The sequence below is a fragment of the Dipodomys spectabilis genome, unplaced genomic scaffold (assembly GCF_019054845.1).
Source record: "Dipodomys spectabilis isolate Male_0828 unplaced genomic scaffold, ASM1905484v1 ptg000042l, whole genome shotgun sequence".
Taxonomy (NCBI): Eukaryota; Metazoa; Chordata; class Mammalia; order Rodentia; family Heteromyidae; genus Dipodomys; species Dipodomys spectabilis.
In genome coordinates, this window is record NW_024870719.1 from 6,122,286 (window position 1) to 6,147,508 (window position 25,223).

Consider the following 25,223-nt stretch of genomic DNA (forward strand, 5'->3'; position numbering starts at 1 on the left):
CTGCCCAGGCTGGCTTACAGCCGTGAGCCTCAGATCTCGGCCAGTGAATCAGCTAGGATTACAGCCTGGAGCCACCTGCACCCGGCCCCAGCTCGTCCTTTGATTCCGCGTGCTCACTCTAATCTAGGGAGGCGTGCCCCCCCCCGCCCCTTTCCGCGCATGCGCCACACCATAATGGCCGCGCCCTTTCCTAATTAAATCACTGAGATAAAAGGGACTAGTTTTGCTCCCTTCCAGTTTTGTGTGACCCGATCAACTAAAACAAGGCGAAGCCGTTAATAAAAGAACCAATCTCAAAAAGCCAGCCCCAGAACTGCCATCTCGGAAGAGCAGCATCTATCAAGCCACCGCCCCGGCTCTGCGCTAGTAGCGGAGCCCAGCCACCCGCGGCTAGTTTGGGGCGGGAGCTACCCGCCTCTTCGACTTCTCATTGGCCCAGAATCCCAAAGGCTGGAAATGTCTCCATCTTCCGTTCGTTGAGTGGCTGAGGCCGAAGGACAACTCCCGTGCTTAGTGGTTCACCCAGCTGTCGGTCTTTCTGCGTCTTGCGTCGCGGCGCCGGTGGCGCGGCCTGTAGAACGGTGTCGGAGGCTGCTGCAGGAGAAGATGGCGGTCGCAGTGAGAACTTTGCAGGAACAGCTAGAAAAGGCCAAAGAAAGCCTAAAGAACGTAGATGAGAACATCCGCAAGCTCACCGGGCGAGATCCGAATGACGTGAGGTAGGGTAGATCGGGAACCGCGGCATGGAAAAGGCAGCCCTCCGGTCAGGGTGAACTGGGACTGGGGAGGACGAACAGTCGGCCCTGAGGAAGAGTGGAAGAAACGTGTAGGCCGGTTCCCCGGGCGGCGGTAAACGCGGGCCTCGGAGGGGGGGGGGGCTGCAGCGGCCTCGGGGCCCCGTCGCAGCCCGGCTCCCGGGCTTCGCCGTCAGCGGAGTCAGCGTCCGGGCCCTGCCGGAGGCCGAGGCGGCTCCCAGGCCCCGCGGTAGGCCGATTCTCGGACCCCGCGGTGGGCCGAGCAGATTCGCCGACCCCGCAGTAGGCCTTGCGGGCTTCTGCGACACGCAGTAAGCCGAAAGGGCCCCTCAGCCCCGCCGTCCACCGCAGGGCAAAGGGCCCGAGGATGCAGAGCGGTGCCTGGCGGCGCCGGCCGGCGCGGATCGCGCTTCCCGCCCTGGGCGCTGCAGGCCTGGGGCTGCAGCACAAAGCCTCTTCCCACTGGGCTGACCCGGGAACCCTCCCGGGTGATTGCCGGCCACCTTTTCCCCGGGCTCTGCCGAGCCAGAGGGCCGCTTCCTCGCGGTGGGTGGATGTGCTAATGCGTAGTGCCCTTGGGGGTAAATGTGATGATTTTTTGAGTACTTCTGCCCTCTCTTTGAAACACGTGGATTTGAAACCGTCATTTTGGAACTGGTCTTCTTCACACTTCCTGCCCCCCCCCCTCCCCGCAAAGAATAGTAAGCTGAAAATATCGTACGACACCCTTAGGTGTTTGTGCACATCATTTTTTAAATGATTGTGAATCTTTTATAGACCCATCCAAGCCCGATTGCTGGCCCTTTCTGGTCCTGGTGGAGGTAGAGGACGTGGTAGTTTATTGCTGAGGTAAGATCCCCTAACACGTGTATTAAATTCGTGCGTTGATTTAAATAAAATTCACCATAAGAACTGTATCACTTCGTTTAATACTGTCATCTGCTAATTTTTTTTTAGAAGTAGAAAGCTAGAGGAGTATTAACTGTACTAGTGTTTAGCAACCTTAATTGTATTCTTAAGAATACTGCACATTGGAATAGAGCAAGAGCAAGGAAAGCCAAAAAGAAATGTACTTTTTACCTGACTTATGTAACTGTAGCCCCTCCATACATCGTCTTTGTAATAAAAATTAAAACTACTACACATGCTTTCTGGAGGATGAGCATGTAGTTCAGCAGTAGAGTTTGCCTAGCATGTATAAGGCTTGAATCTCTAGCACCACACAAAAAAACCCCAACCCCTCCCAAAGTGCTGAATTGTCCATTTAAGGTTACTTCAGTTGGAACATTTTTTTAAAAAGCAACTTTATTATCTTGTTACAAATGTAGCTTATATTTACAATTTATTGTACATTTTTAATTGTAGGCGTGGATTCTCAGATAGTGGAGGAGGACCCCCAGCCAAACAGAGAGACCTTGAAGGGGCAGTCAGTAGGTATGTTTAAAAAAGAATACCTGTCTGGGAATGTGGCTTAGTGGTAGAGTGCTTGCCTAGCATGCATGAATCCCTGGGTTCGATTCCTCAGTACCACACTAACAGAAGTAGCCAGAAGTCACACTGCAGCTTAAGTGGTAGAGTGCTAACCTTGAGCAAAAGAAGTTTAGGGACAGTATGCCCAGGCCCTGAGTTCAAGCCCTAGGACTGGCCAAAAAAGAATATTAAGCCAAGTGCCAGTGGCTCATGTCTGTAATCTTGGCTACACAGGAGACTTATGATCTGGGGATCATGGTTCAAAGCCAGTCCAGGCAGGAGAGTTCATGAGATTCTTACCTCCAATTAACCACCAAAAAGTAGAAGTGGAGCTGTGGCTCAAGTGATAGAGAGCTAGCCTTGAGTGAAAAAACCAAATGAGAGCACCTAGACACCAAGTTCAAGACCAAGTACCAATACTGACAAGACACTATGTCGAAATGAACTTTACAACTTTGGGATTGGGGGCGGGGGAAGAAAGGGGAAAGGGAGAGGGATAGTGGAAGAAAAATGAAGGAGTGGATAACAATGTTTGACATGAAATGTATCATTACCTTATATAACTAACCCTTCTGTACGGCACCTTTACAACAAAATAAAATAAAGGCTAAGTACCAGCAGACACATAAGAGAAGGGATCCTGCCAGCCACTGGTGGCTCTTGCCACCTACTCAGAAGTTTATGATCTAAAGATCACAGTTCAAAGCTAGCCCAAGAATGAAAGTTCGTGAGGCTCCAGTTAACTACTAGAAAACCAGAAGTGACACTGTGGCTCAAAGTAGTAGAGCCTTGAGCACAAAAGCTGAAAGACTGCCTAGGCCCCATGACCACCACAAAAAGAGAAAAGACAGTACAAAAGTATTGTTGAGTTGGGTTGTATTGGAATTTAGTGGTATGCCACTTAATCCTGAGGTCCCTTGATACAAGATTAAGGTAAGACAGCCAGTATCCTTCAAAATTTAGTGTTTTATTCAATAACCTAAATTGGTATGAAAGTAAGGATCATAAAAGAATCAAGATGGGAAGCCAGGCACTGGTGGCTTACACCTTTAATCCTAGCTATTGAGGAGGCTGGGATCTGAGGATCAAGGTTCAAAGCTAGCCCAGCAGGAAAGTCCATGAGGTTCTTATCCAATAAACCCTAGAAAACCGAAAGTGGTGAAGAATTAAGATGTGAAGAACTGACTTGTTTTTATTTATTTATTTTTTTTGGTCCGGTCATGGGGCCTGAACTCTGGGCCTGGGCGCTGTCCTCAGCTCTTCAGCTCAAGGCTAGGGCTCTACCACTTGAGTCACAGCGCCACTTCCGGCTTTTTTCTTTTTGCTTATGTGGTGCTGAGGAATCGAACCCAGGGCCTCAGGCATGCAATGCAAGCACTCTACCCCTGAGCTATCTTCCCAGCCCCGAACTGACATTTTTAAACCTTTTTTTTTTTCTGTCGGTCCTGGGGCTTGAACTCAGGGCCTGGGCATACTGTCCCTAAACTTCCTCAGCTCTTCAGCTCAAAGTGAGTGCTCTACCACTTGAGCCACAGCACCACTTGCAGTGTTCCGGTGGTTTATTGTAGACAAGAGTCTCACAGATTTTTCTACCTAGGCTGGCTTTGAATCTTGATCCTCAGATCTCAGCCTCCTAAGTAGCTAGGATTACAGGTGTGAGCCACCAGTGCCCATCTCCATTTACTCTATTTTGTACTTAGAGAACAAATATTTAGATGTTTGATGAGCCAAATTTGAGTTGAGCATTTGTTACTGTATTTTATCCTTTCACTGCCATAGGAAAAAGAAAAATAGTGAGGAGGCTGAAAGAATGAGGCTTCTGGAGATGAGTACTAGAATTCATGGACATTTGCCTTTTGTGTGCACTTAACTCAGATTCTCCATGGTATAAATTATTTTTCCTTTTGACAGGCTGGGCGGGGAGCGTCGGACAAGAAGAGAATCGCGCCAAGAGAGTGACCCAGAGGATGATGATGTTAAGAAGGTATGAATAAAGTACCTACTACATTTTAAGTATGTTACCCATAAGCTACTTCAGTCATTGAGATTGTCTTTTTGTCTTGCAGCCGGCACTGCAGTCTTCAGTTGTAGCTACCTCCAAAGAACGCACACGCAGAGACCTTATCCAGGATCAAAATATGGATGAAAAGGGAAAGCAGAGGTATCTGTAGAACACATCCAATAGAAAAAAAAAAAACTGTCAAGTAATGATGTGTATGGTAAAAATACAGGGTTGCTCAAATGCCTGAAAATGTATCTTGGGAAATAGCAGTTTTAATTAAGTAGACTCTAGTGAAACTGAGTTTTGTTTGTTGTGTCTTTTAGGAATCGACGAATATTTGGCTTGTTGATGGGTACTCTTCAGAAATTTAAACAAGAATCTACTGTTGCTACTGAAAGGGTAATAAGGCATTTTTTTTTTTTTTTTTTTTGTTTTGCTTTAAACTATCAGCCTAGGTGGCTAATTTTTTTGTTTGTTTTTTTGGGTCTGGTCATGGGGCTTGAACTCTGGGCCTGGGCGCTGTCCCTCAGCTCTTCAGCTCAAGGCTAGCACTCTACCACTTGAGCCACAGCCACTTCCGGTTTTTTTCTTTTTCCTTATGTGGTGCTGAGGAATCGAACCCAGGGCCTCAGGCATGCAAGGCAAGCACTCTACCACTGAGCCACCTTCCCAGCCCTAAAATTGGCCATTTACTAAGAGTTTCTCCTCCCTCTCCCCCCTCCCCCCCACTGTCAGTCGTGGGGCTTGAACTCTGAGCCTGGGCGCTGTCCCTCAGCTCTTCAGCTCAAGGCTAGCGCTCTACCACTTGAGCCACAAACACCACTTCCGGTGGCTAATTTTTTAAGAAAACTTGAGACAGGGTCTCACTATGTAGTACAACTTGACCTTGAACTCTGATCCTTTTACTCAGTATAATGTGATTATAAGTAGACAGTACCACACCAAGTTACTAAAAGGTAAAAAAGTGAGACCCTATCTTAAAACCTAAAAGATAATTCTTCAAAGATTTAATGAAGGCCTAAATTAAAGCCAGTCCCAAAATTTCGGAAAGAGTGGGGAGTTTTTTTGTTTGTTTTTTTCCACAGTCCTGGGGCTTGAACTCAGCCTGGGGGACTACCCTGGAACTTTTTTTTTTATGGTCCTGGGGCTTGAACTCAGGGCCTGGGCACTGTCCCTAAGCTTCTTTTGCTCAAGGCCAGCACTCTACCACTTGAGCCACAGTACCCCTCTGTGGTACTAAGGAATCGAACTCATGGCTTCGTGCATGCTAGGCAAACACTCTGCCACTGAGCTGCATCCCCAGCCCTGGACCTTTTAGCACTCAAGGCTAGTGCTCTACCATTTGAGCAGCAGCTCCATATCTTGCTTTTTGGTATTTAATTGGAGATTAAGAGTCTCATGGACTTTTCTACCTGGGCTGGCTTTGAACCATGATCCTCAGATCTTAGCCTCCTGAGTAACTAGGGTTACAGGCATGAGTCACCAAATGCTGAGGTAGGAATTATTTCCAACTGACCCTTTTGTTTTTACTTATTAAGTGATTTCTGGTCTGTTAAATCTGGGTCTGGTCTAAGGTCTTTATGTCATTATTTGGCCTTAGACAAAGCCATTTATTTAGGTCTCATTGCTTTCTTTCATATAGGGGGTAATTCAGTTTTGCAACTATTTTACTGTTCAGTCTTAATTTACACACATTTACTTGATCTAGAAGCAAAAGTAGGAACATTCTGTAGCTTCCACAGTTAATTTGTCATCATTTTGTACATTTTTTCCTTTGATTGTTATAGCTTAAAATGTATAGAGTTGAACTCTACATACTATTTCTGGAGAAGTAGTAAGAGGGGAAGCAACAATTCAGTAATGGAAAACAAATAGATTATTATAAAGGTGATGTACAGAGAGTTACGGTTACATAACCGTAAAGAGTATACAGATAAAGAGTATATTTCTTAGCCAGGCACTGGTGGCTCATACCTATAATCCTAGCTACTCAGGAGGCTGAGATCTGAGGCTCACGGTTTAAAGCCAACCCAGGCAGGGGCTGGGAAGGTGGCTCAGTGGTAGAGCGCTTGCCTTGCATGCTTGAGGCCCTGGGTTCGATTCCTCAGCACCACATAAGCAGAAAGAAAAAAGCCGGAAGTGGCGCTGTGGCTCAAGTGGTAGAGCGCTAGCCTTGAGCTGAAGAGCTGAGAGATAGCGTCCAGGCCCAGAGTTCAGGCCCCACGACCGGACCAAAAAAAAAAAAAAAGAAAAGAAAAAAGCCAACCCAGGCAGGAAAGTCCATGAGACTCTCAATCTCCAATTAACCAGTAGAAAAAAGTATATTTCTTTTTGGACAGTGTCACCTCTTCCCTCCCTCCTGTTTCCACCCACAAGCTATATAGTTCATTTTCAACATAGATTCAGTGAATTCAACTGCTGCATTTTTTCATCCTTATTTTACCTTTTACGTATTAACTTTGAGATTATAAATAATATCCTAAAAGCAGTCAGGAGGTATGCATATCTAATCTCATCACTCAGGCAAGTTGAGGCTATAGGATTGGGAGTTTAGTGTTAGCTAGGCTACCATGAAAGATCCTGCTTCAAAAAACAAAACAGCAACAAAAAACTTATATCTTGCCAGGCGTGGTGCCTCATGCTTGTAATCCTACCTGTTCTGGAGGCTGAGATCTGAGGATTTTAGGTTGAAGTCAGTTCGAGTAGAAAAGACAGACATATCTCCAATTAACTACCAAAAAAAGCTGGAAATGGAGCTGTAGTAAAACACTAGTCTTGAGCAAAAGAACTCAGAGACAGTGCCAAAGCCCTGAGTTCAAGGCCCAGGACTGGTACTGAAAAACTCCCAAATTTATCTTGGAATTAGAGGAAAGTACAACTGGTTAGTTCATAGGTTAGGACTTCTGTCACATTCTCTTGTTTGGAAAGATTAACTGAAAACAAACTCAAAAAGAACACTTTTTTAGATTTACTTTTGTGGAAAATGTCCTTAAACTTTACAGCAGAAGAGAAGTTACTCTAGGACTGATGGCCTTGATAGGACTGATGGTCTCTATTTTATGAAAGATACTGTGCAACCAGTCTCAAATGCTAAGTTGAAATTATTAGATATTCTGAATTGAAAGTGTGAAATATACATACAACTTTATATAGTAAAACTATAATGTTTTCACATAATCAGGATATGTTTTAGATTATAACTAGACTGAAACCAGATATCTTTTTCCTATTATAATAAAGCAAAGCTGATCATTTATTTTTAGCAAAAGAGACGCCAGGAAATTGAACAAAAACTTGAAGTTCAGGCAGAAGAAGAGAGAAAGCAAGTTGAAAATGAAAGGAGAGAACTATTTGAAGAGAGACGTGCTAAACAGACAGAACTGCGGCTTTTGGAACAGAAGGTTGAGCTTGCGCAGCTGGTAAGTATTGTTTATGAATGCTAAGATTGGTAATCCATGGTGTTATAAAAGCACTGAACTTTTACCTTTTCTTTAGCAAGAAGAATGGAATGAACATAATGCCAAGATAATTAAATATATAAGAACTAAGACAAAGCCCCATTTGTTCTATATTCCTGGAAGAATGTGTCCAGCTACCCAAAAACTAATAGAAGAATCACAGAGAAAAATGAATGGTAAGTGCATGAAGTCTATTGAAGTTTTCTTTTTTTTGGGTCCGGTCGTGGGGCCTGAACTCTGGGCCTGGGTGCTGTTCCTCAGTTCTTCAGCTCAAAGCTAGCACTCTACCACTTGAGTCACAGCGCCACTTCTGGCTTTTTTTTCTTTTTGCTTATGTGGTGCTGAGGAAGGGCCTCAGGCATGCAAGGCAAGCCCTCTACCACTGAGCCACCTTCCAGCCCCTATTGAAGTTATCTTAATGGATAAGATAGTACACTTTCACATTATTGTTTTCTAAAATAATGTGATTTAATAGTTCATTTTGGGTGGGTGTTTCTTAAGATTTTTTTTTTTTTTGGGTCCGGTCATGGGCCTGAACTCTGGGTCTGGGCGCTGTTCCTCAGCTCTTCAGCTCAAGGCTAGCACTCTACCACTTGAGCCACAGCGCCACTTCCGGCTTTTTTTCTTTTTATGTGGTGCTGAGGAATTGAACCCAGGGCCTCGTGCATGCAAGGCAAGCGCTCTACCACTGAGCCACCTTTCCAGCCCCTCTTAAGATATTTTGAGGTAATAGGTTGGAGTATAGATATAGCTTTATGGTGGAGTTTAAACTGAATCTTGTTTTGTTGGTGATTCTTAAGCATATGTATTTATATAAGATAATTTTGCATAGTAGTCTTCGTTGGCACATAAACTGCTCTCAGTGAAGTAAGACAAAAATGAACATTGTTATAGTTCATAAAAGGTGAATATTTAGAGGGATATACACTGCTAAGATGGTGGCTAGATGATGTATTTAGAGTCATCTAAAACTGGTTCTGCTTCGTTGTTTTGTTTTTATCGGGTCATGGGACTAGAACTCAGGGCTTGGGCACTCTGACTTCTTTTGCTCAAGGCTGGCAGCCTCGCCCCCCCTGCCCCACTTTAAGCCACAGCACCACTTCCATTTCTTGTGATCAGTTGGAGATAAAGTCTCACAGACTTTGCTACCTAAGCTGCCTTTGAACCGTGATCCTTAGATTTCAACCTCCTGAGTAGCTAGGATTACAGGTGTGAGCTACCAGTGCCCATCCTAAAGAAGTTTTTTAAGTAGCAAATGTTTGGTTTTAGTTGGATGTGGTCTAGATTTTCTTGTTACTAATTTTTTGATATATAGATTTCCCTTGGATCTTTGCTGTCAGTTTGTAATTACTTACTTGCTATAATCAATATTTTCTTTATTCAAAAAGATTTGTATGAAGCTTAATGACCATTTATGACTGGTATAAAACTAAGTTTTACACATAATTTTTATTGTTTAGCTTTATTTGAAGGTAGACGCCTCGAATTTGCAGAACAAATAAATAAGATGGAGGCTAGGCCTAGAAGACAGACAATGAAGGAAAAAGAGCATCAGGTGGTGCGTAATGAAGAACAGAAGGCGGAACAAGAAGAGGGTAAGGTGGCTCAGCGAGAGGAAGAGTTGGAGGAGACAGGTAATCAGCACAATGATGTAGAAATAGAGGAGGCAGGAGAAGAGGAAGAAAAGGAAGTAGGTATAGGGCATAGTGATGCAGAGAAAGAACAGGAGGAGGAGGAGCAAAAACAGGAAATGGAGGTTAAGATGGAGGAGGAAACAGAGACAAGGGAAAGTGAGAAACAACAGGATAGTCAGCCTGAGGAAGTTATGGATGTGCTAGAGATGGTTGAGAGTGTCCAGAATGTAATTGCTGAGCAGGAAGTGGTGGAAACTAATCAAGTTGAAAGTATAGAACCTTCAGAAAATGAAACTAGCAAAGAATTGGAGCCAGAGATGGAATTTGAAGTTGAGCCAGATAAAGAATGTAAATCTCTTTCTCCTCCAAAAGAGAATGTTAGTGTTGTAGAAGTGGAAAAAGGATCAGAGGAAAAAGAAGAAAAAGAATCTGAACCCCAACCTGAGCCTGTGGCTCAGCCTCAGTCCCTCCTTCCACCCCAGCCTCAGTCTCAGCCCCAGCAAGTACATCAGCCCCAGCCTCTCTCTCAGCCTGAGACATTGACATTAGCTATTTCACAGGCACCACCGCAGGTTATTCAGGAACAAGAGAATCAACTACCTGAGAGGAAAGAGTTTCCTGTTGAGCCTGTAAAGCTCACTGAGGTGCCAGTAGTGGAACCAGTTTTAACAGTGCACTCAGAAAGCAAAAGTAAAACCAAAACCAGGAGTAGAAGTAGAGGTCGAGTTAGAAATAAAACAAGCAAGAGTAGAAGTCGGAGCAGTAGCAGCAGTAGTTCTAGTAGCAGTTCAACCAGTAGCAGCAGCGGAAGCAGTTCTAGCAGTGGCAGCAGTAGTAGTCGAAGCAGTTCTAGTAGTAGTTCCAGTACAAGTGGTAGTAGTAGCAGAGATAGTAGCAGCAGCACTACTAGTAGCAGTGAGAGTAGAAGTCGAAGTAGGGGTCGGGGACACAATAGAGACAGAAAGCACAGAAGGAGCATGGATCGGAAGCGAAGGGATACATCAGGATTAGAAAGAAGTCACAAATCTTCAAAAGGTGGTAGTAGTAGAGATACAAAAGGATCGAAGGATAAGAATTCCCGGTCTGACAGAAAGAGGTCTATATCAGAGAGTAGTCGATCGGGCAAACGATCTTCAAGAAGTGAGAGAGACCGAAAATCAGACAGGAAAGACAAAAGGCGTTAATGGAAGAAGCCAGCCTTTCTTAGCCTATTCTTTGCAGCAGAAGATTTCTTGATGAGTTAAAGGATTACCTTTCCTTGTAAGGAGGATGCTGCCTTAAGAATTGCATGTTGTAAAAAATCTTTTTGGAAAATACAGACTGTTTGTTTACCAGACATTCTTGTACTTTTTGCATAATTTTGTAAGAGTTATTTATCAAAATTATGTGAGGTTCCAAAATATGTAAAAATAATAATAATAAAAAGATTAACATCCCTTGTCATCTTTTTTAAATATCCTATATGCTTCAGTAAGAATCTGTATATTTTAATAGGTAAATCTTTTAAGTCTTTTCCCTTCTAATTCTGTATCATACATTACTTTTGTAGAAATAAATGTTCATTTCATTATATTTGAGATGTCCTTGTTGACGCTTGTATAATAAATAACCTCTTGATATCATTTTCAGTTTTTATCACTAGAAAAAGATTAGAATGTTTTTGAAGATTTCCTCACTTACTTGGCCTTAGCTGTCAGGTCTTTGCAGCTTTGAATGGGAATAGTTCTCTTTATAATCATTTACTATTTTCTGATCTCCCTTGTTAATCTAAGCGTTTTCCTATTTTTTGTTCAGACCGTATAGTTGGTAGATAACGTAAACTAGTACATTTTGGTTGTCATTTTCCTGATTATGGGAGCATCATTCTTCTGTCTTTGTGGTTACCTCTGTGCTAACAGTATATGCGATCTGTTAAACTAATAGTTACTTCTTTCTAAGGGAGGGAGGTAAAAGAATCTTCTAAACTTGGATTTCGAATTTGTGGTCTTGTCTTAACGTTTGTGTTGGCTCTAACTTAAATATGCCAATATGTGTTTTAGAGAAGTTTTGTTCAAGGAACCATTGTATGGAAGTTTACAAAATGAAGGAAGTTCATCTAGACTTGACTATGTAAGCAAGATAACACGCTAAGTGTACCTGGTGATAACTTTGTTGTTTTATAAATTTGTATGGAGTATTTGTTGCCCATTACTATACATGTGCAAATAAATGTGGCTTAGACTTGTGTGACTGCTTAAGATAAGTACTTGTATTTTGATGTATTATATGAGAGCACATACATTGAAAATGACCTGTTTTTAGTTCATAATTTAAATCTGTTGCTTTCAATATTCAAGTAAATGGTTTCAGAGAAAATGTGAACAAGCACTTCCAGACTTAGTTTTGTTGTCTGTACAACTCGTGTAAGTGTAAGCAAGTATGTTAAAACAACTCTTAAAAAAATAGTTTCTTGGAGTAATTATTAAAATAGTAAATGAACAGTTTAAACTGCTGACCACGAAATCCCTGAGCCATGTGTTTCCATCAAGAGAGTAACTTCATTCACAGCTTGCAGTGCTCTCGACAAAATTTATTTTTCAAATGCTGCAATGGGAACAGGTTTGTAAACTGATTTGAAGTGCTGGCTCTGAATCTGACCTGGTTGAGGGAAAAGGCCATGTTAATAATTTGCACACATTAAGAACCTTTGTACAGGGGTGGGGATGTGGTTCGCTGGTAAGCAGTTCCTAGCACTACACACCTATACAAATGAAGTTTTATGTTGCTCTTTGATGGTGTTTGATTAAACTTGAAGCTCATGTTCAGTACAACCTGTGCCACTGACTGAGCTGTGCTGCTTGAGTCCCACTCTTCCTGGAAAGTATAAATAACATTTGTTTTACTAATTGAAAAGTAATAAGAGCTTAAAAGTTAATTGTAGGTAGTAATGAGAATGTAATAGAGGGAAAGGAGTTGTTTCAAATTTCAAGGAAGCCAATTATTTTTAGCTTTAACATTTAAATGCTACTCAACATTTAGGCATAATTTTAAAGTTAAGCTTTGAGCTGGGAATGTGGCTTAGTGGTAGTGTTTGCCTAGCATGCATGAAGCCCTGGGCTCAATTCCTCAGTACCACAAACAAAAAACTGGAGGTGGCGCTGTGGCTTAAAGCAGCTCAGGGACAGTGCCCAGGCCCAGAGTTCAAGCCCCATGGCTGGCAAAAATAAAGTTTACAGGTGTTTTGATGTTCACTTACAAAGCAACTTAGAAGAGTGGCAGTTTCCCAGGAGCACAAGATAATGCCAGAGTCTTACTAGACATTACACATAAGAATATGCAAACCCTAGAAGCCAGTGTGGAATGAGGCTGCTGAACTGAAGGGAGTTTGGAGCTCTAGTAATAGACATCAAAAGGCTTAGGAAACATCTTGTGTACTCAGAACCCAGAGTTTGGACAGCCACTGAAATTAGTTTAACCTTTAGTGGACTGTATTACCGCCCGTCAAGGGTCTTAAACTCCAGAACTAGTAAATTATTGATGTTATTGCTTAGATAATTGGGGCCAAGTCAACTGAAGCAATCTCTTGATAATAATTTTAGTTACATGGGCCAGTGTAATGAACATATTAAGATATTTGAGGGTAAAGTACTTAAGTGCTTTTACGAAATTCTTTTTGAGAATTCCGTTGTCACTTTTTCCAGGAAATAGTAGCAGTCTACATAGTTGGACATTCCACCAAACACTACCCTGCCCCCTTCATACACTTAAATGTGTGTATGTGGGGTTTTTTTCTAAGCAAATGGTCTACCTTTTAGCTACATCTCCAATCTGCTTTCTGAGGATGTCTCATCTAGCAATTTTCTAGAAGGAAATATGACAGGAGATATAATTGATACTGAATTACAACTACATTAGTAACACCTGCCACTCTGCTTTCACTTCTATTTTCCTGCTTTATTCAGTTTCTTCTGTTCAGTTTTTTGAGATAGGGTCTTCCTATGTAGCCTAAGCTGATCTTGAATTTATGGTCATTCTGCATCAGTCTAGTACTGCCACCTGTGGTTACTTATGTCATACTTTTATTGCTTGCTTCCCAGTACAAAACAAGCCCCATTGTGCTCCTTCAACATACCTAGAATAATAATCTGACTTAAGCGTTTAGTGTTATCATTAGTGTTATCATTAAAGGATCATAGCTATAATTTGCTTCTTATTTTATATATATATATATATATATATTTTTTTTTTTTTTTTTTTTTGGTCTTGTCAATCGTGTGGCTTGAACTCGGCCTGGGCACTGACAGCATTTTTGATCAAGGCTAGTGGTCTATCACTTTGAACCACAGTGCCACTTCCAGTTTTCTGGTGGTTAATTGGAGTCTCCCAGACTTTCCTGCTAGGAGCTAGGATTACAGGCGTGAGCCACCAGTGCCCGGCTAAAATCTTGAGAATTTTATCCCCAATTAAACCACAAAAAGGCAAAAGTGGAGTTCTGGCTCAACTGCTTGAGTGCTAGTCTAGAGCAAAAAAGTTAAGGGCCTTGAGTTCAAGCTCAAGTACCAGAACACACAAGTATCTAAAAAGGAATGGAAAGCTGGGTGCCAGTGGCTCAACAAGGAATCCTTTCTACTCAGGAGACTGAGATCTGAGGATCATGGTTAAAAGCCAGCCCAGGCAAGGAAAGTCCTTGAGACACTTAATCTCCAATTAACCACCAGAAAACCAGAAGTGGCACCATGGCTCAAGTGGTAGAACACTAGCCTTGAGCTGACCTGCTGAGGGATAGCACCCAGGCCCAGAGTTTAAGCCCATGACAAAAAGAAAAATCAGATTCTGAAGTTAGGCCTTTTTGGAGATCCAGAATCCACCTCTAGATGTGTTGCATTCCTCTGCTGTGATAGGTGTAAAAACTAGTAGCCAAGATTATAATTTCAAGATTAAAATTTATGGGAGCTAGGTATGTGGCTCTAGGTTCAATTCCTACCACATAAACAGAAAAAGGTGGAAGTGGTGCTTTGGCTCAAGTGGTGGACTAGCCGTGAGCAAAAGAAGCTCAGGGACAGTGCCCAAGCCCTGAGTTCAAGCCTCAGGACAAGCAAAAATTTTTAAAAAGATACAAATAAAAACTTGATTCTCTAATGACTAAAGTGTATGAACTTGATTCTTTGTGATACTATCAGACCCTTTAAAAAAAATTTTTTTTTTGGTCGGTCATGGGGCTTGAACTCTGAGCTTAGACACTGTCCCTGTGCTCTTCAACTCAAGGCGAGCACTCCACCGCTTGAGCCACAGCACCACTTCTGGTTTTCTAGTGGTTTATTGGAGATAAGAGTCTCACGGGCTTTCCTGCCTGTGCTGGCTTTGAACTGCCATCCTCAGATCTCAGCCTCCTGAGTAGCTAGGATTACAGGCATGAGCCACCGGTGCCCAGCTCAGACTCCTTTATTTCTGTATCTGCCTTTTGTAGTTGGGTGCTGATGGCTCATACCTGCAATTCTAGCCACTTAGACGTTGAATTCTGAGGATCAGTATTTGAAGCCAGCCTAAGCAGAGAAGTCCATGAGACTCATATGTCCAGTTTACACAGGAAAAATCAAAAGTAGGCGGATAGAGGGCTAGCCCTGAATGAAAAAATCTGAGAGACTCTTTGGAGCTCAAGCTCAGGCATACAAAAAAATGTTTGTAGATCAAAATATAGTTTCATCTTTTCAAAACTTAACATTTTGGTGGGGGGAGGGTGGGTGGGAAATGGGAGGGGATGGGAAGGGGAAACAAAGGAGGAGGCAACAATGCTTGATAAGAAATGTACTCATGGGGCTGGGAAGGTGGTAGAGCACTTGCCTTGCATGCCTGAGGCCCTGGGTTCAATTCCTCAGCACCACGTAAGCAAAAAGAAAAAAGCCGGAAGTGGCGCTGAGGCTCAAGTGGTAGAGCGCTAGCCTTGAGCTGAAGAGCTGAGGGACAGCGCCCAGGCCCAGAGTTCAGGCCCGATGACCGGACCCAAAAAAAAAAAAAAAAAGAAATGTACTCATTACCTTGCCCATGTAATTGTAACCCCTCTGTATGGTATTTTCACAAATAAAAAAAAAAACAACAGCATTTTGACTGGCAGCTCATACCTTCCCTGCAAGGGATGGCCTTTCTTTGTGAAATTTAGTATCCTGTTGTCCAGAGTGTAGCTATGAGAAGGATCCCAGCATAGAAGTACCTTTCAAATTAACATTTACCTCTGTTAAATGTCTGTTGGGCCTTATAGTCTTACATGTCTTTATGCTTCTATTATGGGTTTATATGCACAGAACAGTATGCCTTTGTGCTGTTAAAAGTGCTGTTCTTGTGAAAATTATGTGATGATTAAGTTACCACCAAATGCTATATACATGAAGTGGCCTGGAAGAGGAAAAGCTATTTGGTAGGTTTCTTCTTTTTCTTCCTTCCCTCTCTCCCTACCTCCTCCCCCCCCCTCCTCCTCCTTCCTTTTTTTTGCACATTCCTTGTGCCAAGCACTGTTGTAGCTATTAGGTTATAGCTATGAACATGTCTATAATCCTCACTGCTGAGGAAGCCGAAGTAGGGCAGAAAAGCCAATGATCATTCCAACTTTGAAACATCTAGTCTAGAATCATGGCTCAAATGGTTGAGTACTGCCAAGAGCTGGTGGCTCATACCTATAATCCTAGCTACTCAGGAGACTGAGATCTGAGAATTGTGGTTCCAAGCCACCCTAGGCAGCAAAGTCCATGAGACTTAATCTCCAATTAACCACCAGAAAACTGAAAGTGGCATTGTGGCTCAAAGTGGTAGGGCGCTATCCTTGAGCAAGAGAGCTCAGGACAGTGCCCAAGCCCTGAGGTCAAGACCCACAACTGACACACACACACATACACAAGGTAGAATGCCAGCAGAGCAAGCAAAGGCCCTGAGTTCAAGCCCTAGGAAGGTTTGCAGAATTTTTTTGTTTTTGTTTTTGTTTGTCAGTTTCCTGAGTAGCTAGGATTGCAGGCATGAGCTACTAATACCTGGCTTGGTGCAAGGCCTTGTGCATTTAAAGCATATGGCTACCACTGAGAGATACTCCAGCTCAAGGCTAGCACTCTGTCACTTGAGCCACAGTGCCACTTTTCGTTTTCTGGTAGTTAATTGGAGATAAGAGTCTCATGGGCGGGGCTGGGAAGGTAGCTCAGCAGTAGAGTGCATGCCTTGCAAGCATGAGGCCCTGGGTTCGGTTCCTCAGCACCACATAAACAGAAAAGGCCGGAGGTGGCGCTGTGGCTCCAGTGGTAGAGCACTAGCCTTGAGCTGAAGAGCTGAGGGACAGCGCCCAGACCCAGAGTTCAGGCCCCATGACCGGCAAAAAACAAAAAAACAAACAACAACAAAAAAAGTCTCATGGGCTTTCCTGCCTGGGCTGGATTTGAACCGTGATCCTCAGATCTCAGACACCTGGGTAGTTAGGATTACAGGTTTGAGCTACTGGTGCTGGCAGCTTTTCTCTTTAAAATGGCATTTTTATTAAAATAATTTCTAATTGAAGTGTTTACCAAGTTTTTTTGTTTGTTTTTTTATTGGTCACAGGGCTTGAACTCTCGGCTTGGGCACTGTCCCTCAGCTCTTTAGCTAAAGGCTAGCACCCTACCACTGGAGCCACAGCTCCACTTCCAGCTTTTTCTGCTTATGTGGTGCTGAGGAATCGAACCCAGGGCTTCATGCATGCAAGGCAAGCACTCTACCATTGAGCCAACTTCCCAGCCCCTATCAAGTTTTTTTTTTAACTTTTTTTTTTTTTTTTTGGTCAGTTGTGGGGCCTGAACTTTGGGCTTGGGCGCTGTCCCTGAGCTCTTCAGCTCAAGGCTAGTACTCTACCACTTGAGCCACAGCACCACTTCTGTCTTTTTCTGTTTATGTGGTGCTGAGGAATCGAACCCAGGGCCTCATGCATGCGAGACAAGCGCTCTACCACTGAGCCACCTTCCCAGCCCCCCCTATCAAGTTTTTTATGGCTACAATTTTGTTTTGTTTGAAACTCTCTTAGCACTCTCAATTTTAAGACCAAGAAGACAGTCTCTTATCTTTTTTTTGTTGGGCATAGGGCTTTAACCCAGGCCCTGAGCCCTGTCCCTGAGCTCTTTAGCTCACGTCTAGTGCTCTACCACTTTAAGTCACAGTGCCATTTCCAGTATTCTGGTAGTTAATTGAAAACAAAAGTCTCAGGGACTTTCCTGCCTGGTCTGGCTTTGATCCATGATCCTCAGATCACAGCTTCCTGAGTGGCTAGGATTACAGATGCGAGCCACCTGTGCCCTGCCTCTCTTTTATTACTTTTCTGGAATTGGTTTCTGTTCATAGTGTATGGTTAAGTCTTGCTTCTTTTTCCCACATGCATGCTCAGATGTCCAATAGTACACCAGTACACTTTTCTCCTGATTGAACATCTGTTTATGAATGGTTCTCTTCCCAGACTTTTTTTTTTTTTTTTTTTTGTCGGTCATGGGGTTTGAACTCTGGGCCTGGGTGCTGTCCCTCAGCTCTTTAGCTCAAGGTGAGTGCTCTAACAGTTGGGCCATAGCACCACTTCCAGTTTTCTGGTGGTTAATTGAAGATTAAGAGTCTCACGGACTTTCCGGCCGGGGCTGGCTTTGAACTGTGATCCTCAGATCTCAGCCTCCTGAGTAGCTAGGATTACAGGTGTGAGCCACTAGCACCTGGCTTAATGGTGGAATCTTATTAGATCTTAATAGTAGGTGGAACAAATGCACTTTATTTTTCTTAACACTTGATTATTCTTGTCTACCTATATTTTATATAATTTTACAATAATGTTTTGAATTGCTTCAAGTTGAGTTTGTTTTTGGATTGCTTTGACTTTATAGGTAAATATGGGGATTCACCTATATGATTCTACTGACTTATTAGCATAGTATATTATTAGAAATCAGAATAATGGTTAATCCCAGTCTTTTATATAAATGGATTGTTTTACATGTATCCAACATGAAGCCTTATTAATTTTTTTTTTTTTTTTTTTGGGTCCGGTCATGGGGCCTGAACTCTGGGCCTGGGCGCTGTCCCTCAGCTCTTCAGCTCAAGGCTAGCGCTCTACCACTTGAGCCACAGCGCCACTTCCGGCTTTTTTCTTTTTGCTTATGTGGTGCTGAGGAATCGAACCCAGGGCCTCAGGCATGCAAGGCAAGTGCTGTACCACTGAGCCACCTTCCCAGCCCAACCTTATTAATTTTGTTACCTATAACTATTACTTTTTCCTTTGAGTCAGGATCTTATGTAGTCCATACTGGTCTTAAACTTATGAATGATGATATTCATAAAATTCTGTCATCACTAGGTATACAAGTTTGCTTCTCCAAAGGAGCTTTTTTTTTTTTTTTTTTTGGGGGGGGGGGTCCAGTTGTGGGGCCTGAACTCTGGGCCTGGGCACTGTCCCTCAGCTCTTCAGCTCAAGGCTAGCACCTTACCACTTGAGCCACAGCGCCACTTCCGGCTTTTTTCTTATGTGGTGCTGAGGAATTGTTGAACCCAGGGCCTCAGGCATGCAAGGCAAGCGCTCTACCACTGAGCCACCTTCCCAGCCCCAAAGGAGCTTCTTTTATATCTCATTTTATTCCTTTTTGAGATGTAATATTTGAGAGGCTTTGCATTTAACTCAAAGTTTTTTTATCTTCTTCTTTTTTTTTTCGTTTTTTTTTTTGGGGGTTCGGTCATGGGCCTGAACTCTGGACCTGGGCACTGTCCCTCAGCTCTACAGCTCAAGGCTAGCGCTCTACCACTTGAGCCACAGTGCCACTTCTCGCTTTTTTCCTTTTTGCTTATATGTGCTGGGGAATCGAACCCAGGGCCTCATGTATTCAAGGCAAGCGCTCTACCACTGAGATACCTTCCCAGCCCCAAAGTTTTTTTTAATCTTCTAATTTTTTCCACTCCAGGCTGGTGCTGTACCACTTGAGTAATACTTCCCTTTCTGGCTTTTTGGTGATTAATTGGAGGTAAGAGTCTTGTGGATTTGGTTTTCTGGGCTGGTCTCAAATCAGATGTTGGTCTCTTGAGTAACTAGGATTACAGGCACGAGCCACCAGCACCCAGTTGAAATTCATTTTCTAATGGCAATTAATAAATTAAGGCAAGGTAAAGCAAGGCTTATGCCTGTAATCTTAGCTACTCAGGAGGCTGAGATCTGAAGATTGTGGTTTAAAGCCAGTTCTGACAGGAAATCCTCTGAGACTATCTCTAATTAACCACCAGAAAACCACAGTGGCGCTGTTCCTCAACCTGGTAGAACACTAACCAGAGAAAAACTCAGGGACAGCACCTAGATTCTCTTCAAGTCCCATGACTAACCAAAGCAAACACCACCACCCCCAAAATAAAAAGCAGCAAAGAAAACAAAAAATGAAATAACTGCATTACCAAAACAACTCAAATTAATAAAAAAAAACACTCTTCATCAAAATTCCCATCTGTCAGATAAAGTAGTGTGTAAAGATCACATCACAGTTCAATTTCTGAAATGCAGTTGCTACCAGTGCCCAGTGAACAGATCTCACTGAACACAGAAGTGATTGAATGATGCCACAATTCAAATGTGTATAAGGGAAGAAATCATGTACCTCCCAAAGACAGAAACAGATTAGAAGTTATCTTGTGAAGACAAGTTAGTGTCACAAAGCCCTTTTAATATTAAATTTCTGTAGAAGAGATTCAAATTTAGAAGAATACTCTGAAGCAGCGCTTGGTAACTCACTTCCCTAGCTCTAATACCTTCAAGCATGTTTTGTATGTAATGAATTATTTTTATCTTTTTTCCACTTGAATGGTATTTGCCATGTGCCATTGTAGACAATTGGATAGTTACTCTGGAACTCCAAATTCAGAAAGATTTACTAACCAATGTCACTATCCCCTACCCTCTCTTTTATCATGGTGAATGGTTCTCAAAACTGCAAAAATATTTTTACATATATTGAGTATCTGCTGCTTCTCCTCCTCCTCCTCGTCCTCCTCCTCCTCCTCTTCTTCTTCTTCCTCTTCCTCTTCTTCTTCTTCTCTCTCTCTCTCTTTTTTTTTTTTTTTTTTTGCCAGTCCTGGGGCTTGAACTAGGAGCTGGGGCACTGTCCCTGAGCTTTTTTCACTCAAAGCTAACACTCTGCGACTTGAGCCACAGCACCACTTCTGGCTTTTTCTGCTTATGTGGTACTTAGGAATCAAATCCAGGGCCTCATGCATGCAAGGCAAGCACTCTACCACTGAGCCACCTTGCCAGCCCAAGCCTTCATGTTTTTTTTTTGAACATATGTAATCCTTCTTTTTCTGTGGGGAGACTGATTCCAGGACTCCTCACAGAGTATATGTTATGTATAAGTCTCTGAATGTATTTGTATTTATATATTTTACTGGGTGCTGTCCCTGAATTCTTTTTGCTTAAGTCTAGCACTCTACCACTTTGAGCCACAGTACCACTCTGGTTTTCTAGTAGTTAATTGGAGATAAGAGTCTCACAGACTTTCCTGTCTGGGCTGGCTTTGAACCATGATCCTTAGATCTAAGCTTCCTGAGCAGCTAGGATTACAGGTTGAGCCACGGGCACCTGTTTACAATGATAAATTATTTGAATATAACTTACATATACCCTCTCATATAATTTCTCTCCCTTTTTTTTTTGGTTTTAGTACTTGGGCTTGAACTTATGGCTTCTCATTTTTACTTGGCTTTTTTGCTTACAGCTAGGAAGCTGTGACATATTTAGCTCATACCCTCTTCTGGACACTACTGACTTAGAACTTTATAACGTGACAAGTCTAAGGGTTGGGGCATGTACAGAGTTACTCTAGTAGTGGATCCTTGGGCTGTCTGTCCTCAGTCCACATGCCTTGGGTTTACTGTCAGGGTGGGGCTGATTGTGACTGCCTATTTAATCATTCAGCCTTTGAACTCAGCTTTCATAAGAAAATAGTCTTCTTGCTACTTTACAGAGAATTAAAGCACATGATTCAGTACTTGGCAGGCAATATACAACAGTACGTAGTGCTTATCTAGAAATATCAGAGTCACAGGTTAGGACTCATCAATTAAAACCAAAGGGTGTTTTAATTAATTTTTTATTTTTAATTATTTTTAATTTTTTTATTTTTAATCAATCATGATGCTTGAACTCTGGGCTTGGGTGCTGTCCTTCAGCTCTTCAGCTTAATGCAAGCACTCTACCACTTGAGCCACAGTGCCACTTCCGGTTTTCTAGTGGTTTATTGGAGATAAGAGTCTCAAGGACTCTTCTGCCCCGGCTGGCTTTGAACTGTGATCCTCAGATCTCAGCCTCCTGAGTAGCTAGGATTACAGGTGTGAGCCCCCGGCGCCCAACTTATTTTTAATTTTATTGTACTATTTGTGATTCTTTTTTTTCTTCTTTTCTTTTTTCTTTGGTTTATTCCCTCTGTCCCTGTTTTTGATTTCTTGTACCTTTTGTATAAGTTTACCTGATTTGGGGAGGAGAAGAGGAAGCACAGAAATGGTGGGAAAAGGGTGAATCAATTCAGCAGTGAAATTCAGCAGTAGACACTCTATGTTGGAAATGAACTATATAACTTGGGAGGGAGAGAAGTGAGGAGAGGAAAACTGGAAGAGAATGAGGGAAGGGGTGACACTGTTTAAAAGGAAATGTGCTCATTACCTGACTTATGTAACTGTAACCCTTTATAATACATTTTAAAAAATAAAAATAAATTAAAAATGCTCATTTAAAGAAGTTCTGATTATTGCTGAAATTCAGAGACAAACAAATGCCCCCTGTCTTTCAGTAAAGCTAGCTTAGAACTGATGATACATATTTGCACAAAACCATACTGCAGAGGCTTTGTGGTAGAAGCTAACTAGATCAACACTAAGCATTTCTTCCTGGGTATGTGTTCCTTGCATTTGGTGTGCAGCCATGTGATTGGCTGCAGTCACTCCACCAGGAGTGGGCAGAGGATGATGCTTCCAGGCCTGATCTTAAAAGCAGTGAGTACCTGAACATTCCCTTTCACTTTTATGAAAGGGAGGCCAGATATTCAAGCTGGAAAAGTCACTAAATGGAAAGATCCTGGATCTCTGAGAAACCCAGAAGATTCCAGGTCCTGGGAGAAAGCAGCCCCCAAAATTTCACAATCAACTGTGAGTGAGAAATAAACCAATGTTGTTTTAAGTTGCAGAGTTTTTGTGGTTTATTTATTACCATATCATAATTCAACTCACCCTAATGTAATTCTACTTATTAATGATGATTAGCAATTATTCTATAAGCCCATTTTGGTAAGTTTATCTCAATTCCATATAATTGTTATAATTTGCAAAGTACAAATCATCCATCTTCTTTCTCTCTATATTTTTTAATTTTAATTTTTGGCCAGTCCTGGGGCTTGAGCTCAGAGCCTGGTCACTATCCCTGAGCTTCTTTTGCTCAAGGCTAGCATTCTACCACTTGAACCATAGTACTACTTCTGGCTTTTTCTGTGTATGTGGTACTGAGGAATCAAACCCAGGGCTTCATGCATGTTAGGCAAGCACTTTACCACTGAGCCACATTCCCAGACCTACTTTTTTGGTCCTGGGCTTGAATTCATGGCCTGGGCTCTGTCCCTGAGCCTTGTTTTACTCTAGGCTAGAGATCTACGACTTGAGTCACAGTGCCACTTCCAGTTTTTTCTATTGTTGTACTGAGGAATGGAACCTAGAGCTTCATGCATGCTAGCCACATTCCCAGCCCCATCATATATATATATATATATATATATATATATATATATATATATATATTTTTTTTTTTTTTTTTTTTTTTTTGTCGATCATGGAGTTTGAACTCTGGGCCTGGGCAGTGACCCTCAGCTCTTCAGCTCAAGGTGAGCACTTTACCACTTGAGCCACAGCACCACATTCGGTTTTCTGGTGGTTTATTGGAGATAAGAGTTTCATAGACGTTCCTGCCTGGACTGGCTTTGAACCTTGATCCTCAGATCTCAGCCTCCTGAGTAGCTAGGATTACAGGTGTGACCCACTAGCGCCGGGCTCCATCAGATCAATTAAAAACAGAAACAAAAACATTCCCAGTGCAAAAATGTGCTGTGGTTTCTTCTTCTTCTTCTTCTTCTTTTTTTTTTTGTGAGTCATGGGGCCTAAACTCTGGGCCTGAACGCTGTCCCTCAGCTCTTCAGCTGTAGACTAATGCTCTACCACTTGAGCCTCAGCCCCACTTCAAGCTTTTTCTGGTTATGTGGTGCTGAGGAATAGAACCCAGGGCCTCAGGCATGCAAGGCAAGCACTCTACCACTGAGCCACCTTCCCAGCCCTGTCCAGTGCAAAAATCTGGAATAGTACATGTGTTGTTGAGGGCGGATGGGATGACTCATAAGTTCATTTTAGAAGGAGTGTTTAGTTTTACTACTACTTTGTGAAGTTGTAGTTTAATGATCTACTGGACTACTATAACTGGATAATTACAAATAAATACCAAAATATACATTAGAGTAGAATAAGTGGGCCCTTCTCTTGTGTTCAAATGCCCTTCAGACTGGAATTTGAACTCAAGGTGTCACAGTTGCTAGGCAGTCACTATACTATTTGAGTCATGCCTCCAGTCCCTTTCTAGGCTGCTATTTTCAAGATAGGATCTCATTCCCAGGTTGGGCTGGGCTTTGGTCCTTCTAATTGTGCTCCCTACTTCTCTGGGAAAACAAATGTACACCACTGTACACAGCCATTATGTTCCTCCCCCACCAAGAACAGATGAAAGGTACATATCACCATGCCGAACATTGGTCAACATAGAGTCTTGTGGACTTCCTTCCTTGCTTCCGTCCTTCCTTCCTTTCTCTCTCCTTCCCTCCTTCCCTACCCCTTTCTCTTCCTCTCTCACTCCTTCCACTCTCTTTCTCTCCCTCTCTCCCTCCCTCCCTCCCTCGCTCACTCGCTCCCTTCCTTCCTTCCTTCCATCCTCCTGATCTCCACCTCCCAAATAGTTGACTACAGGCTTAAGCAGTTATTCCTGGCATACCATTTCTATATTTTTATTACCCAACTATAATAAGAAGCAAGTTATTTTTTTGAGAAATAATATTTTAAAAGCAGTATGCTTCCAAATGTATCTTAATGAAATATGATGAATGTAATCAGTGATTTTAATTTTGAATTCTTTTTTGGATGCTCAGAGTTAGACTTATTGACGAATGACAAAAGGTCTCAAAAAGAGAATCTGGAGCTGGGAAGGTGGCTCAGTGGTACAGCGCTTGCCTTGCATGCATGAGGCCCCTGGGTTCAATTCCTCAGCACCACATAAAAAGCCAGAAGTGAGCCGGGCGCCGGTGGCTCACAACTGTAATCCTAGCTACTCAGGAGGCTGAGATCTGAGGATCGAGGTTCAAAGCCAGCCTGGGCAGGAAAGTCCGTGAGACTCTTATCTCCAATAAACCACTAGAAAACCGGAAGTGGCGCTGTGGCTAAAGCGGTAGAGTGCTAGCCTTGAGCTGAAGAGCTGAGGTACAGCGCCCAGGCCCAGAGTTCAGGCCCCACGACCGACAAAAAGAAAAAAAGCCAGAAGTAGCGCTGTGGCTCAAGTGGTAGAGTGCCAGCCTTGAGCTGAAGAGCTGAGGGACAGCGCCCAGGCCCAGAGTTCAGTCCTCAGGACTGACAAAAAAAAAAAAAGAGAGAGAGAATCTGTTTAAGCATTCTCCACTTTGAACTGCTGGTGCCAAGGTTCAAAGATAACCTTTATTGGAATTCTATCTTGCAAAGATTAAGAAACAAGGATAGATTCATTTTATTTTCAGTCTACTAAAGGACTATTGAGCCTTATAAAAAGAATCAGCAAGGTTAAGGATTCTTTTCAGAATTCAGATGAGGTACACTTTCAGCTTAATAGTTACTTTTTAGAGTCCAGTGCCAGTGG

The 25,223-nt window shown here is 42.6% G+C and overlaps 1 protein-coding gene across 1 annotated transcript; it reads left to right on the forward strand.

The window, feature by feature from the left end:
• Positions 1–560: 560 nt before the first annotated feature.
• On the forward strand, positions 561–11,543 carry Pnn (pinin, desmosome associated protein). Its single transcript, XM_042677809.1, has 9 exons — positions 561–719; positions 1,533–1,604; positions 2,121–2,189; positions 4,137–4,209; positions 4,292–4,386; positions 4,551–4,626; positions 7,491–7,646; positions 7,723–7,861; positions 9,146–11,543. The coding sequence occupies exons 1-9, from the start codon at positions 607–609 to the stop codon at positions 10,501–10,503; spliced, it is 2,151 nt and encodes a 716-aa protein (XP_042533743.1). The 5' UTR covers positions 561–606; the 3' UTR covers positions 10,504–11,543.
• Positions 11,544–25,223: the final 13,680 nt, after the last annotated feature.

Bases quoted from the DNA above. Each gene is read 5' to 3' on its own strand.
- Pnn (XM_042677809.1), top strand. From the start codon at position 607: ATGGCGGTCGCAGTGAGAACTTTGCAGGAACAGCTAGAAAAGGCCAAA. The intron at 720-1,532 runs GTAGGGTAGATC...AATCTTTTATAG, and splicing joins CGAGATCCGAATGACGTGAG to ACCCATCCAAGCCCGATTGC. The intron at 2,190-4,136 runs GTATGTTTAAAA...TCCTTTTGACAG, and splicing joins CTTGAAGGGGCAGTCAGTAG to GCTGGGCGGGGAGCGTCGGA.